The sequence below is a fragment of the Cornus florida genome, unplaced genomic scaffold (genome assembly GCF_030987335.1).
Source record: "Cornus florida cultivar Cherokee Brave unplaced genomic scaffold, ASM3098733v1 CherokeeBrave_3.0.0_Hap2_Chr09, whole genome shotgun sequence".
Taxonomy (NCBI): domain Eukaryota; kingdom Viridiplantae; phylum Streptophyta; class Magnoliopsida; order Cornales; family Cornaceae; genus Cornus; species Cornus florida.
In genome coordinates, this window is record NW_026775579.1 from 40569575 (window position 1) to 40584483 (window position 14909).

A 14909-nucleotide genomic window follows, 5' to 3' on the forward strand; every position below is an offset into this window, starting at 1 on the left:
TTAACCTAAAAGAAATAAACTAAATTTACTTATATTTCAGCCATGGTGGTTTCATCACCCCTTGAGAGGAATGTTTAAGCTAGCATGTTAACAAAAAATTAAAAATGCAAGAAAGAAATTCAAGACAAAAATTCTCAACTTTTATTATTTTCTCTCACTAATTTTGTACATCCCACCTCCTCTACATATGTCCCAATTTATAGAATTTAAAATGGAACGATTAGGAGGGAAAAATTTTAATTACAGAAGTGAAAATAAAATAAAAATAAAAATATATCAGATCTTCCTAAAATCTTGTTGCTTTCCAATTTGGAATTATATGCTTTCCAATTTGGCTTGATCTTTGCTGATTTGATGGAAAAGCCAATTTTGAATTTGACTTTGACTGATCGTGTAATCTCACATTTTTGCTATTTTTGTCTCTTTTCTTCTCATTTCAAAATCAGCCCCTCTAAACACATGAAAAGCAGGGATAAGCATATTTATTTAATAGAAAATATTAATTAATCATTTATTATTGAGTATAAAATAACAAGTTTGTGCACTTATTAAACTGTCGATCGATGGTGCAAAACCTTGATCCAACCAAGACATGAACTATCGATTGATAGGCCCAGAACCTTGATTCGACCAAGCCATGAATTGTCGAGCGATAAGCCCAGAACCTCAATCTGACCGAGTTATGGCCCATCGATCGACAGGCCAAGGACACCAACATGCCATCTCTAGTCGATGGAATCAACAATGGAGAGTAATGGTATGACTCTTCAAAGCCATGGGGAATGTTGAAGGGATTTTGGAATGGAGGATGGGCAATCAGCTTCAAGTTTTGCAAAGGCAGACCCAATTTAAGGAGAAAAAACGAAAGACATTTTGGAGTAGGCACATAGACCCTTAATTAAAGCCACCCTCTATTTAGAACATTTAAAGAAGGTAGGTACACTTGTCAGCATGTTTAGAAAAGTCGGGATTAGGGCATCGTGATCCATATAGGGACATGAGCCCTGACTCACTTTATCCACGACCTAAGAGATATAACCTAAATGACCTAGGTGTCACGATCCGATTCCTAAGACGCTTGGAGGATGGAAGACACGCATGCTGGTTGGCAAAGAGCAGAGTTTGACTGGGAATGGTTCCAGGGAAGGGGCGTGCAGGACCACAGGATGGTACCTTTTCAGAGTTCAGGCAGGTCGACTCGGTTCAGTTCGAGGTGCTTGTCGCTGGTCTTGGACTTGACTATGAAGAAGGGAGTTGGCCATCCCTGCACAAACTGGTCGGGAGCTGGAGCCGTTCCCCTGACGAGGCCATGGCAGGCCGAAACCAGTCAGCATGTATCTTTGGGAGGGCAGGTCGTGGTGGCTGACCAGGGCGCTTGCGCGAGCTGAAGCAACGCCTTGGTGCCGCACGGGCCGTGCCGCTGCGCCAAATCTCTAGGCCCGTGACAAATGGTATCAGAGCAGGACTTGGGGTAAAGCACGGTAGGGTGCCCCCTTGTCGGTCCGGGAGGGGTCAGAGAATGAAGACGGTGCATTGAAGTTGCGTCGATGTGGAGGAATCAATGCAGTTGGGGGGGGAAGAGCCTCCATCTCCCCAGGAAGAGGCGTCCGTTGAAGTTGCGCATTGAAGGGCCGGAGGGCCGCGCGCACCAAAGTTCGTGCTTAGTCCTTGGGTGATGCAAACCATGGTGAAGGGCGAGCATCAAGTCGGCAGAAGGCCATTGCTTGCTCGGGATGTCGCGGAGGCGGCATGACGGAGAAGAGTCACGTCCTTGAAGAGTGGACGTCCCCTTGGTCCGAGGCCTATCATTGGGCGAGTGCAGTGCAGGGAGCTGCACAAGGAAGCGATGGTGGGAAGGCGAGCATACCGCATGGAGGCAGACTTTGGAAGGGAGTGGACGCAGTAGTGAAGCGCCGCACTGCGACGAGGACGTCGCAGGATTTGGGTGGGGGAGAATGTCACGATCCGATTCCTAAGACGCTTGGAGGATGGAAGACACGCATGCTGGTTGGCAAAGAGCAGAGTTTGACTGGGAATGGTTCCAGGGAAGGGGCGTGCAGGACCACAGGATGGTACCTTTTCAGAGTTCAGGCAGGTCGACTCGGTTCAGTTCGAGGTGCTTGTCGCTGGTCTTGGACTTGACTATGAAGAAGGGAGTTGGCCATCCCTGCACAAACTGGTCGGGAGCTGGAGCCGTTCCCCTGACGAGGCCATGGCAGGCCGAAACCAGTCAGCATGTATCTTTGGGAGGGCAGGTCGTGGTGGCTGACCAGGGCGCTTGCGCGAGCTGAAGCAACGCCTTGGTGCCGCACGGGCCGTGCCGCTGCGCCAAATCTCTAGGCCCGTGACATAGGGCTATAAAGAGGTGGCTGAAAGAAAAAATAAGGGTGAAGAAATTGGGCTCTGTCAGCACTCTAGACTTGAGCCTTCTCTACCATCGTTTTCAATCCTTAGGTTGGACTGATTTCTCTCCTCAATCCCCTCTTCTTTATTCCTCACATTGATTTATTGATATTCCCAGATATGATTTCATTCGTAGTTTGACTTGAAAATCAAGTACATACACCGGTTTTATCCCCCAGCGGGTATACTATTGGAGAATGGATTTTTAATTTCTTAGGGTGCTCCGTTCTATTTGTTTTGGATTTCGGCGTTTCGCTCATGCACTCAAGCACTGTGTTTCTGGCGTTTACGAGATGGAAGGGTTTTTGCAGCAGGTTTGTTGCTCCTTACTCTTGTTCCGGTTAATTCTGCCTCTTCTTCGGCGGCCATCGGCAATGGGTCATGGCTGGATGTTGCTGGAATGAGTGGTCAAGCTGGATAACATCCGGGGCGTGGGTCTTCTACTGCTCGCCATGCTCGGTGGTGGTTCTACATTGTATATGGAGTTTAAAGTGATGATGGCTCTCTAGTAAAGTCTCGCTCCCTTCTATCATGTTTCCATGCGACCCCCTATTATCCTCGTTTCTCGCATTGTGCTATGTGGGGTCCCTTTTTGGTTCATAGGTCAAACCCTATAATGTTGGTGCGTGGGGAAGGTGCAATGCTTGATCATTCTATAAAGTTGGGCCCATTACTTATGGACTCTGATACAGATGCAGATGCTGACAAGTACATGGTTGAATTAGTGGGGTTGTCATATGGGTTTGCTACATAGTTTCGCCGTGATATAAGGCCAACTTTGCTACCTTCCATTAAACGCCTTTGATGATGGTTCTAACCCAAGGCAGGTCCAATGGTTGTTGGGTTGCTGGATGTGGGTTCTGGTTACCAGTCTCTTTGATAAGGTCTGTAAAGATATTAATATACCGCGTCCACCCAATTTGGAACCCACGCCAGGGTCAAGTCAAGTACCACGATAATGGCCTTTGTGTTGCGTTACAACAGCTTTGCTTTGTTTTTGGATGTTATGGAGGGGATTGAATACCTTTTGTGGTTGTTGAATTGTTGTGTTTCTCTCAGATGGTAGCTTTGTTTGTTGCCTGTTGTTTGTCTGATCACATTCGTGTGTTCGCAATAAATGTTCTTTATAATTGTGTTACTGTTGTGTAGTGTTGTCTTTGTTTCCTAGGGAAAAAAAAAAATAGAAATACTTTTTCTACACCTTCAATATAATATCACATTGAACTTCATAATTCAAGAATAGTCGATCTACTGTGGAAACTTAAAAACCCTTAATATAGAGCAAAATAATTATTAAGAAGAAAAAAGAACTGATAGAATATTCGCCATGTTACCATTCCATTAATTAAGGACAAAACTGAAATTCATTTTATTATAAAAAATAAATAAAAACTCAAATACAATATTCATTTATGTAAAACTTGAGGTCACGTGCACCACACGTGCTTTTAACTTGGTTATTTATCATGGCTACCGCCCAGCAGGTTGCTCTAGCCTCAGAGGAGGAAAAAATAGTAGAGTAGAAAACAGCAAAGGAAATGGAATGGGCGAGCAGAGTGATGAGTGCTGTGTCCCGAGCTTCAGGCAATAACACAGTGATAAATGTGTGTCTGATAGGTTCGTTCGTAGCTTTGAGCGCTAGGTCGATGAGCCAACAGAGGGACATTGAAACCCTAGATGCCGAGAAGGAGTCGCTGCTCAAAGCCAATAAGTCCATGAAGAAGGCCATGTGGGACTGGAAGCAACAGCTCTTCGCCGAAGCCTCCACCGACTCTCCTCTCGTCCCTCTTTCCAACCTCAAAGCCATCTACGGCGAATCATCCACACTTCAGTCTGGTAATCTCTCCATGTCTATATATATATATGTATTGGGTATCTTTATGGGGTTAGATTAGATTGAACAAGAGGATATTAGAAGAAATTCATCGTATTTTGAAGCATTGATTTGTAATTAGTTGTCGCGCAATGCATATGACATAAACCCTTTTATGGTTTTGGGAATTTATGATCCATTTGGTTGTGAAAATTGAGAGGAGGAAGGAAAGTGAAATACTGAAATTAAAGTGTTGAATTTTAGTTGTTTGCACCTAAAAATGATCATTTCGGCCAACAGTTATATTGGGTACATTTAAGAACTGGATTGGGTTTGCAATAAAATCTGTTTGCAATAAATTGGAAATTTTTTTCCTCAATAAATTGGAATTTAAGACACTAGAATAGGAGTTAAATCGGCTATACTACAACTTAAGTAAATTCACCCATGAATTCTGACCACTTTTTTCATGGAATTTCAAAACACTACTTTTTGGAATTTAAAATATCATCCAATCCAATACCATTTTTTCAAATTTTATTAATTCAAAAGGTAAAAGCAACCCAATAGGATGACCCTCTCTTGCATCCTCACAGTTACCATCCTGTTATGAAAAAAAAAAGATCGAATAGGAGTTTTGAGAACAAAAGAGAAAGTTAATGACAAGAAATTAAAATGGCACACACACGAACGAGATAAGGATTTACGTGGTTCGGTTATGCCTATGTCCACGGGGAGAAGACAGAAATAATATTTCACTATGGAAATAAAGAGATATAAAGCAAAAGTGGCTCACACCCAAAATCCAATTACACCCAAAATCTCTCACTCTCCAACTGATATTTCAAACACCCAAATGATGATTTGGATGATTCCACAACATATGGGCATTGGCTATTTATAGCCAAACAAAAACATCTTGTGCTTGTTGATCAAGCACATGGGCTGACGAAAAAACAACTCGACAGCTTGCTGATCACGAAAACTTGGAGGCCAAGAAGATGATGTCATGGGTGATGCATTACTTGGAGCTGAGCTGCCAAATTTTGACCCACAAAGTTTAACAATGGCGAAAAATTCCGAATGAGCTACTGTATCTTTGCCAAACAACCTGTCTTCTCCACAAAACAAATTAATTGAGAGTTTTAGTTAAGTTTGAGCATGACTCAAACTTAACTCTCAGGCTCTCATTCTTCAACCCATGCATGTCTTGCGCAGCCACAAGCATACCTCTAGTATTTCTGTCAAACTCTAAGCGCTTACCAAAAACACCCTTAGAAACTCCAAGTTTAACATCTCCTTCAGCAACCTTCTCCAACCGCCCACAAACCACCGACTGGTAGTGAAAAGTCATCTTCTCACCCTTGTGGAGAATAGGACATCCTTGACTTTTCCTTGCATCTTTGTTGTGACCAAATACTTGCCTCCCACGCATCTTAATGGCACTCGAATGGACTATCTCATTGCCACCAAGATTATTGCAAGTCAATATCACACCTGTCCTCATGAGTCTGCCTCCCTGTAAGGACTGCTGCAATTTTAGTTGCCATCTGAAAACTGATTTTATTCTCCCACCACATTATGTAGTCCCCTCACAACCCTTTTGAGAGCTAGGATTGTAACTCCTCTTTCTAACTCTTCTTTTGCCAAGATCCGAACGCAGATTTTTGCTAACTGTAGAAGACCTTGTAGAAGCTCCACCTGTTACTGTATTCCCTTGGAGAAGATACAAAATTTTCACCTTGGTTCCCTGTAGCACCACAAGAGAATCCATCACGACCATCATTGCTCCACCTTCTGTTACAACCTTGTAACCTTTGAAGTCTAGCACACCTACTGAAATAAGATTCATCTTCAGATTCGGTACATGTCGCACATCTGACAATGTTCTTACCAACCCATTGTGCGTCTTGATCTTTACTGTTCCAATTCCCAAAATTTTGAAAGCTTTCCTGTCCGTCGTCAAAATCGAACCACCTTTCACCTCTTTATAGGAGGAGAAAGAATCCCTACTGGAACATATATGAACGAAACAACCAGAATTAAGAATCGAACTGTCATTAAATGACATACCTGAACACAAGGTTGTCTTGAGAACATAATCGTCACTCTCTGAATCACTCGTTGTAGCAGTTGCCACAGAAGCTGCTTCTTGAACCTTCTCTTTGCCATTCCCATTCTTTGCCTTTAGTTTGGGACAGTGCTTAATGATGTGCCCTATCTCGTGACAGTAGTAACATTCCACATTTTTATGAGATCTATATTTGCCCCTACTACCAGAACCTTTTGTCTCACTTTTGCCTCTTACAAATAGACCCTCGGCCTGTTCATCTCCAATATTTCCAAACACCTTTTTCCTCAATTCCTGAGAGTTCAATGAGGATTTAATATCCTCCATACTGATAGTGTCTTTTCCATAGAGTAATGTGGTAACAAAATGCTCATAGGAAGGAGGCAAAGAACACAATAAAATAAGGGCTTGATCCTCGTCATCAATTTTAATATCAGTATTTTTCAAATCCATAATAATAGAATTGAAATTATCAATATGTTCCTTAAGAGGCATATCTTCCTTCATACGAAGGGCGTAAAGTCTCTGTTTCAGGTAAAGTCTGTTGGTGAGAGATTTCGTCATATACAGACTCTCCAATTTCAGCCACAACTTTGCCGCCGTGTCTTCATCAATAACTTCACAAAGCATCTCTTCAGCTAAATTCAAAATAATCGCACTGCGCGCCTTTTCATCGACCTCATCCTTGTCTTCATTAGACATAGCTGTTGGCAATTTGTCCTTCCCGAACAACACCTTCTTTAGATCTTGTTGAGTCAGCAGGGCCTGCATCTTATTGCTCCAAAGACTGAAGCTAATCTTGCCATCAAATTTCTCAATCTCGTATCTGGTCGACATCTCAAAAAACTCCCCAAAATAATTCTCGATGAATAGTACCGTATTTGTGAATAGTACCCGAATAGTATATGTGAACAGTATCTGTACACAATATACACGAACCCGAGCTCTAATACCAGTTTGTTATGAAGAAAAAAAAGATCGAATAGGAGTTTTGAGAACAAAAGAGAAAATTAATGATAGGAAATTAAAATGGCACGCACACAAACGAGATAAGGATTTACGTGGTTCGGCTATGCCTACGTCCACGGGGAAAAGACTGAAATAATATTTCACTATGGAAATAAAGAGATCCAAGGCAAAAGTGGCTCACACCCAAAACCCAATTACACCCCAAAATCTCTCACTCTCCAACTAATATTTCAAACACCCAGCTGATGATTTGGATGATTCCACAGCATATGGGTATAGGCTATTTATAGCCAATCAAAAACATCTTGTGCTTGCTGATCAAGCACATGGGCTGACAAAAAAACAACTCCACAGCTTGCTGATCACGAAAACTTGGAGGCCAAGAAGATGATGTCATGGGTGATGCAGTACTTAGAGCTGAGCTGTCAAATTTTGAGCCACAAAGTTTAACACATCCTTTGGCACGGTCAACTCAAGGGAGTATGTTTCTCCTCACACTCTGAGTCCGAGTAAATGACTCTGGCACACCCGCAAGCCTCGGGAGTTGTAAAAAGAGAGGAAACATTTTTTAAACGCATTTGGTAATTTTATTTCTCACTGTTTCACTTGTAATTTTCATAGTTATAGTTTGAATGTTCTTGGATCCTGGCTTTTAGTTCAGCTGTACTTGAGTGTCTAACAGATTGTGTCTCTAGCAATCAACTCTCTCTCCCTATTTCTTTGATTAATTATTCGATGAATCCAAAATTGTAGAACTGTGATTTATGGCAATAATGAAAAATACTACAATTATTGATATATGGCATCACCATGTTATGATCCATATGCACACACTCATGCCACCAGCCATCACAATACACATCTTATGGTTAACCCGTCGGCGTTATGAAGGCTAGGCTAACCGTGCAGGAGGCGCATTCCTGGCCTCCTCAAAGGCGCCCGAATTTTCATTGGGATTGACTACGATGTTCCCTGCGTTCCCCAGCTGTGTGTACAAAGACAAAATAATACAATTATACTCTCTCAATGGCTCAGCTACAGAGCTTCAACTTTGTATGTTTCTCTCTCTATAAAAGACTAAGCGGGGCCCATCGTCTCATAAAATAAGAAAATTTACCCAATACATGTTGGCTGAAATGGTCATTTTTAGGTGCAAACATTATTTTTTCATGATTTGTGGTTAGAGAATATACATAATTGTGTTCATGTGCGCGCACATGAATTTCTTTGTTTAATGTTTGAATATATATGCGTAGTATTTAAAGTCTGGTTTAGTTTTACATTTTTCAGTTTCATGAATAAGTTGTGACGATTCTTGAAATATTGTTGTTTATGTTGTTGGAGCTATGTGAGAGTGTGATTTACCATATGTGGTTGTCGGATAAAACCTAATTCTATGATGCTACAATGGGAAAGATGTGTTATCATTGAGGGTTTCTAGGCTGGTAAAAAAACAACCAGCTTTGCCATCATCAAACTTGGTTCAGGTCATGGTTTAATGTCCATTCCATTCTGATGCCCCACTCCCCACCCTGTTGGATAGGCATGCATATGAGGGGTGTTTTAGCTTATAAGAGTATTGAATTTCTATTAATTCAATGTTCTTAAACGCTAAAACATGTGTTAGTAGTGTCTAGTAAAGGGACAATGGTTTAAGTCCAATTGCCCACACGTTATATGTCTAAGCGTCTTTCATATGCACTAGCCATACAAGACAATTTGGCCTGGGAAATTGTCTTCCTTGAATTTGAAATGCGCTGTAAAAGTGGGCTCATGATTGGCCAATTGGACTTTTGTTATATGAATGAGTTTGAGTGAGCTCATTGTCAAGTCAATCATGAACCGTTCATGCAGAGTTCAGTCCGTTAACAGCCATACTTTGCCCCCATTCCTTTGTTTAAGAAATAAAAACTGGATTGTTGCTTTTACTTTAAGAGTTTAAGTTACTGCTTACATGGAACGGTTTGAACATTCACAGAAAATTCTATTTTCATTGTAAACAGATTTAGAGAAATTTCACTTATGTACCTTTATGAAAAGGATAAATTTCTCTTCAATCAGTATTTAGTGGGAGTCAATGATACTGAACTGTAACCTGTCTGACCTTTAAAGAGGGGTTTTCAGAATGTATTTTCTTTCTCATCCACAAAGATGAAAAGTATCTTCACGCCTCATCCTTCATTTTCATGCCTCCGTCGACTTATAAATTTTACATTTGGTTGTGTTTACACCCCATTTATTGGCCAAAGGCAACAATTTGAAGCATGGCGCATGGCAATGGGTCCAAGGAATGCTCAGACTAGTTATTATCACCTTGGAGAGGATAGACCATTGGAGTAGAAAGTTAGTGTAGTAAATGGGTAATGGAGCAATAATCAGACATCAGTTCTAAAAGGAAAAGGTGTATCCTATAATGAGGGAAGTTGCAGTTTAGTTGGTCCATTTTAAATATTAGATGACCCAGAATGAAGGACTCTCTCTCCGCACATCATCAAACTACACTTGTTTCTTTACATTGCACCTGTACTTACGTTTCTGCAATTTCAATTCTTAGCTTAAACTGTTATCTAGTCCTTTCAATTTCAGCACTTATCTTTAAGTAGTTAGTTTATCTTGGCCTGTAATTCCATTACATGTTAGACTCAGTAATCTTCCTTCTGTTAATGCAATCCAGTTTATTTATTCTCTGTTCAAGTGCTTTAGTTTTTCCACCATTTTCACAATTCGGAAGTCCTTGAAAATGGCAAAACAGAACCTACGAAGGGTGATCATTCCAGACCCTTTTCACCTTGCCTGATAATTATCACCGCCATAACAATATCTGGGATATTGTTCGGCACAATTGGATTCAGCAAGAGTCCTGGTATGCCCGTGCACCAGCCAAAATATTTTTGTGGCCAAATAGGTTAACTTGCCCATTAACATTGGTTGTGAAACAACTTCATTTTCGTATCTACTTTAGACAGTGTTCTATGTTCTTGCGTTCATTTATTTCTTTTTCTTTTTTCTCCTTGAACTTTGCAGCACAGAAAACTCCTGTTTCTTGTCATTCCTTTTGCACTTCATCTGATTGACAAGTCCTTTTTCTTTCTTACGTCCACTTTCTTATCTCTTTAACATTCTAGATTTGAACTTTAATTTGGAGTTTTCCCTGCATTGAAACTTTAGTACCACTCTACGTCTTCCTCAGATGTTTTCCTACTTCTTTGTCTCATTAGGTATATCATCCTTAATGAAATTTTAGTTCAATGAACTTTTGGCATTAGATTTATCTCTTCAGCAGTGAAGAATGTTATGTTAAGTAGGTGTACCTGGTGCCTTGTAAATTTTATTGAATTTTTACGAAGCAGTGATATCCTTTATCATGTTTTTAGAAAACATTTAAAACCGATGCATTTGCTTGATACTGATGGCTATTAACCATCAAGAAACTTTACTGCCACAAACTGCTTATCTACTGAATTTTTTTATAGCCGGTCAACTTTCCTGGATTCTCCGCATTTATTTGGATATTTTCAGATATTCTTGGTCTTGAAACCTCTCATGTCCTCTGCCACCCTATTTACCAAAAGATTTGAATTTGGGCAAAAAGGTGTCAAAATTTTGGTTATAATATGAATATCAAGCTAAAGAAATCTACGAAAGATTCGCCATGTATATAGTTAAAAGACAAATGAGAACTTCTCTTATTTTCTGATTCATTACCTGTCAGTTTGTGGGCAGTAGGACTTGTTTCTTTTTAGATCTCTTCCAGAATTTAGCATTGGTGAAATATACTTGTTTAGAGATTCTCTTTAGGAGATGGAGGTTTTTGAATGTGGGAGAAATGTTTTGATTAAAAATGTTACCCAATGGTAGATCTCACAATAAATTGAGGGCATTAATGTAGTCAGACGATTATCTGTGTGTTTGGGAAAGTCATTTTCTGCAGAAAAATCATTTTTTTTTTTTTTTTTTTTGTTTTGCTAAGCATGTATATATGGACTAACTTAGAAAGAGGAATATACAAGAGTTAAGGGAGGCATACCCCCTGCTCAAAGTGGAGTAATATCAAGAATGTCATCAACTAACAAAACCATACAAAGACCGGAAAAGTCAAATTTTACTTGGTTACCTACTTGAATAAGGTGATGACAATGTTCAAGCCCACTGGAGATCAAAACCCCAACTGGTATTATTCTTCTATCATAAAGATCATTATACTGAATCCTGTCTTTTTAATCAAGCATTTGTAGTTGAGTTTTCTTTGTGTGTGTGTGTGTGTTTATTCTCCAAATCAAGATGACGAGAAATAAAGCACCTTTGCAATCTCTATGGGTTTCCCTCTGTGTTAGAGTATCAAATTTCATGCAATTTCATTTGGTTTTGATTATTTATTTTCCTCTTTGGGATATTATGTGAGGAACAACATTGCATAAATGAATTTTTTTGTAGACTTTGGAAGTATGTTACAGTTACTTTTACTTATTGTATGAATAATGATTTATAGGCCCGAAGAGTTGGGCTGAACCTGTGGTGGGACTCAAAGAGTGGATCCCACCACATGCATCTGTGTTTCGGCCCAATTCTTCAGCTGAAGAGTTGGGCCTAAGTAGCACTGTTCTTATTGTATAATGTCTAAAAATTTTGCTGGTCAAATACATCCACTCTATTTGGGGGAATATTATTTACGTGGTATTTTTTATGGATCATTACACTTTTTTCATTTTTTATACTCTTGTACATGCAGCTGAAGATGCTGAGAAGGGAGATGCAAAATCACCTGCATCAAAAATATTAATCTGAGGCTGTTTTGAGTTCACGGAGATCTGGAGAGATGTTAATCTCTCGTGGCTGATGAGGTAAACCTTAGCGGATAGAATCTACATTCAAAAAACTCTTAGAGATTCAACTGGTATGTCAACCAGAAAGTATATGGATTGGTTGGGACAAAGAATTATACTTGTGTTATGTTTCCGAGAGCTTATTTCATTTACTCCTGCCATGCACCCTGCCTCTTTTTTTTTTTTTTTTTTTTTCTTTTTTGCGGTTCTATCAACTTGTGGCTGCTTTCTTTCGTCATATAAGTGATGAAGTACTGCTGAATTAGATAAACACATGAATGGAGTCATTTTGAATGCTATGGAATGCCCCAAGTGCTTTCTCTAAGAAACTTCCCCATGGGCTCAGTTAATTGAAAAACTTGACACCATTGAAGGATGGGTTTACTAAATAAACTATCGCTCACCCATACCAATCCATTATGTTTTGCTTTGCAATGTGAGGCATCTTATATATTATTAACTTCTTTGTTTTTTTTTATTTGTTTAAAGCTAGATATTTGGATTTGGACCTTGGATTATGAATAGGGGTTGACAATTCAATGGGTTATTTTCCACTTCTATGGTCCACATCCTCGTAATATGTAACCACTAACCACAAACTCAAAGCTACGTGTGTGTGCGCGCGCGAGATTGCGAAGTTGAGTTATTTTCCACTTCTATGGTCCACATCCTCATAATATGTAACCACAAACTCAAAGCTCTGTGTGTGTGTGTGTGAATGTGTGTGCACACAGGAGCGGAGCCAGGATTGTAAAGTAGGGAGGGCTAAAAATTATTAGATCCATGATTGCTTAGTGTATCATCCATGTTCTAAATACATAATTATCATGCATAAGTTATTCAATTAAATCCAATAATCTACAACCTTCTAACACATTTACACTTCCAAGCTCTAATGTATTTTTACAGTCAAGAATTTATTAAAGTTTGTTTCATACAAGTATTAAAACAAACAACTATAAGAATGCAAGATATATATGTTCTTTTTTATTAAATTCACATTAAAAAGTAAGACATATGTGCTCCGCCCCTGACTAGTTATTAATCAATTATATAGTAAATTATCCAATTTAACAAGAAATTATCAACTCATCAACAAAGCCTTTTTTTATTTTTTATTATTTTACAAAAATAAAATTCAATATTTCACTGGATTAACAATAATAATTCATGATATCCATCCACTTATGCCTTAGTGCCTTAAACACGAAGAGTTTATGTCTTCTTCCATAGACTAACAATGCGTTTGATTTACTGGGTTGGGCCCTATTATATTTTATTATGGTTTATTTTGTGATTGGGTATGTCTATGGCTTGTGGACTTGCTCATATTTAAGGCTGGACCTTTGTAAATTTTATAACTCTTTTTATTTATAGAAATACTATGAATTGAGTTAGGCTGATAGGAGGAGGAAGAGTAGTACATGGGCTTACAGAAACAATAGTACTAAATTTTTTTTTTCAATTGGACCTGGGCTATAGCACAGGTTAGTCTATTACTAGTTCCTCCCTTGTGTGCACACACGTTACATGTGCAAAACACTTGTGGTGTTGAGAAATGCCAAAGTTGTTTTTCTCTAAGGTGGGAGAGCGGCAGAATTAAGTTATAAATAGTGAGAATTTAAGTTAGAACGCGCATGGAACATGAAAGCAACACTCGTTGAGAAGAATTGTATGACTTGAATTCTATCTTTGTTTGTGCTGATAAGCCACAAAATCAAGGAATTCAGCATTAGTCAGATTACGCATTCCTGCCGAGCTAGTGCCTTGCTTTATTATAAAATCAATTTGGTGACATAATTTCTTATGCGTTTTTAATAATAGAATCTAGGCCAATTTATCTTACTAATGATATCAATTGTTAAGCAGTCAACTGTTATTATCTGATTTTGTTGTTAACCCATCAATATCTTGGGAATCATTAAGGAGTAAAATTAAGTGAATATGAAAAAAAATTTATATAAAACATTTTCAGGTCAAATATATTTTTTTATTTTTATTTTTATTTTTCGGTATTTGACAAAAGTCTTAAAAAAGTTTTCCTTGGCTATTTTTATTAGGTTTTATTAAAATATTTTACTTAAATTTTGGATAGCCAAACAACAAATAAATAAAAATAAAAATAAATTAAAAAATATTTTAATTTTTAAAAGTCTTATGCTTCGTGGTTGAAGGGAAGGTAGAAGAGGGAGGAGGCAATGAGGTTTGCTTCATCCCTCCTCCCTTTATAATTTTTCTATTCGGCCAAAATTGGAGGGAAGAGGAGAGAGAAAATAGGATAATAAACAATAAGCTTTTAATTTTTATTTTTAACCTTGTTGTTGCATAATTTGTAATGGACGTGTAATATCTATATAATGAGGGTTTATTAGTAAAAATAATATAAAATTCTCTTTCCCTTTCAACAAAAATATTATTCATTTTTTCTATCCCCAACCAAACGAAGCATAAGACTTTTGTATCATTTTGCGAAAGTATTTGGGTCTAGCCCAATTTGAAGCTTGTGTCATTTAATAATAATGTTTTACCTCAACATAAACACCATTGTCTTTATGTTTTGCTTTGCACTGTGAAGCATCTATATATTATTAACTTATTTTCTATTCTTTATTTGTTTAAAGCTAGATATTTGTAGGATTATGAATAGGGGTTGACAATTCAATGGATTACGAAATTGATTTATTTTTTATTTTTATGGTCCACGTTCTCGTAATCCACTAACCACATACATATTCAAAGCTATGTGTGTGCGTATGTGATATACACACGTAGCTTTGAATCTATGATTAGTGATTCCATATTACGAGGATGTGGGCCATTACATATTACG

General features: G+C 38.6%; 1 protein-coding gene and 1 long non-coding RNA gene across 2 annotated transcripts; both read left to right on the forward strand.

The window, feature by feature from the left end:
• Positions 1 to 992: 992 nt before the first annotated feature.
• Positions 993 to 3541, forward strand: LOC132273727 (uncharacterized). The gene is made up of 2 exons (XR_009470232.1): positions 993 to 1052; positions 2354 to 3541. It is a non-coding gene; the product is annotated as an uncharacterized LOC132273727 (long non-coding RNA).
• A 345-nt stretch (positions 3542 to 3886) lies between these two features.
• LOC132273726 (uncharacterized) lies at positions 3887 to 12535 on the forward strand. Its single transcript, XM_059774773.1, has 2 exons — positions 3887 to 4239; positions 11986 to 12535. The coding sequence occupies exons 1-2, from the start codon at positions 3942 to 3944 to the stop codon at positions 12039 to 12041; spliced, it is 354 nt and encodes a 117-aa protein (XP_059630756.1). The 5' UTR covers positions 3887 to 3941; the 3' UTR covers positions 12042 to 12535.
• The last annotated feature ends 2374 nt before the right edge of the window (positions 12536 to 14909 follow it).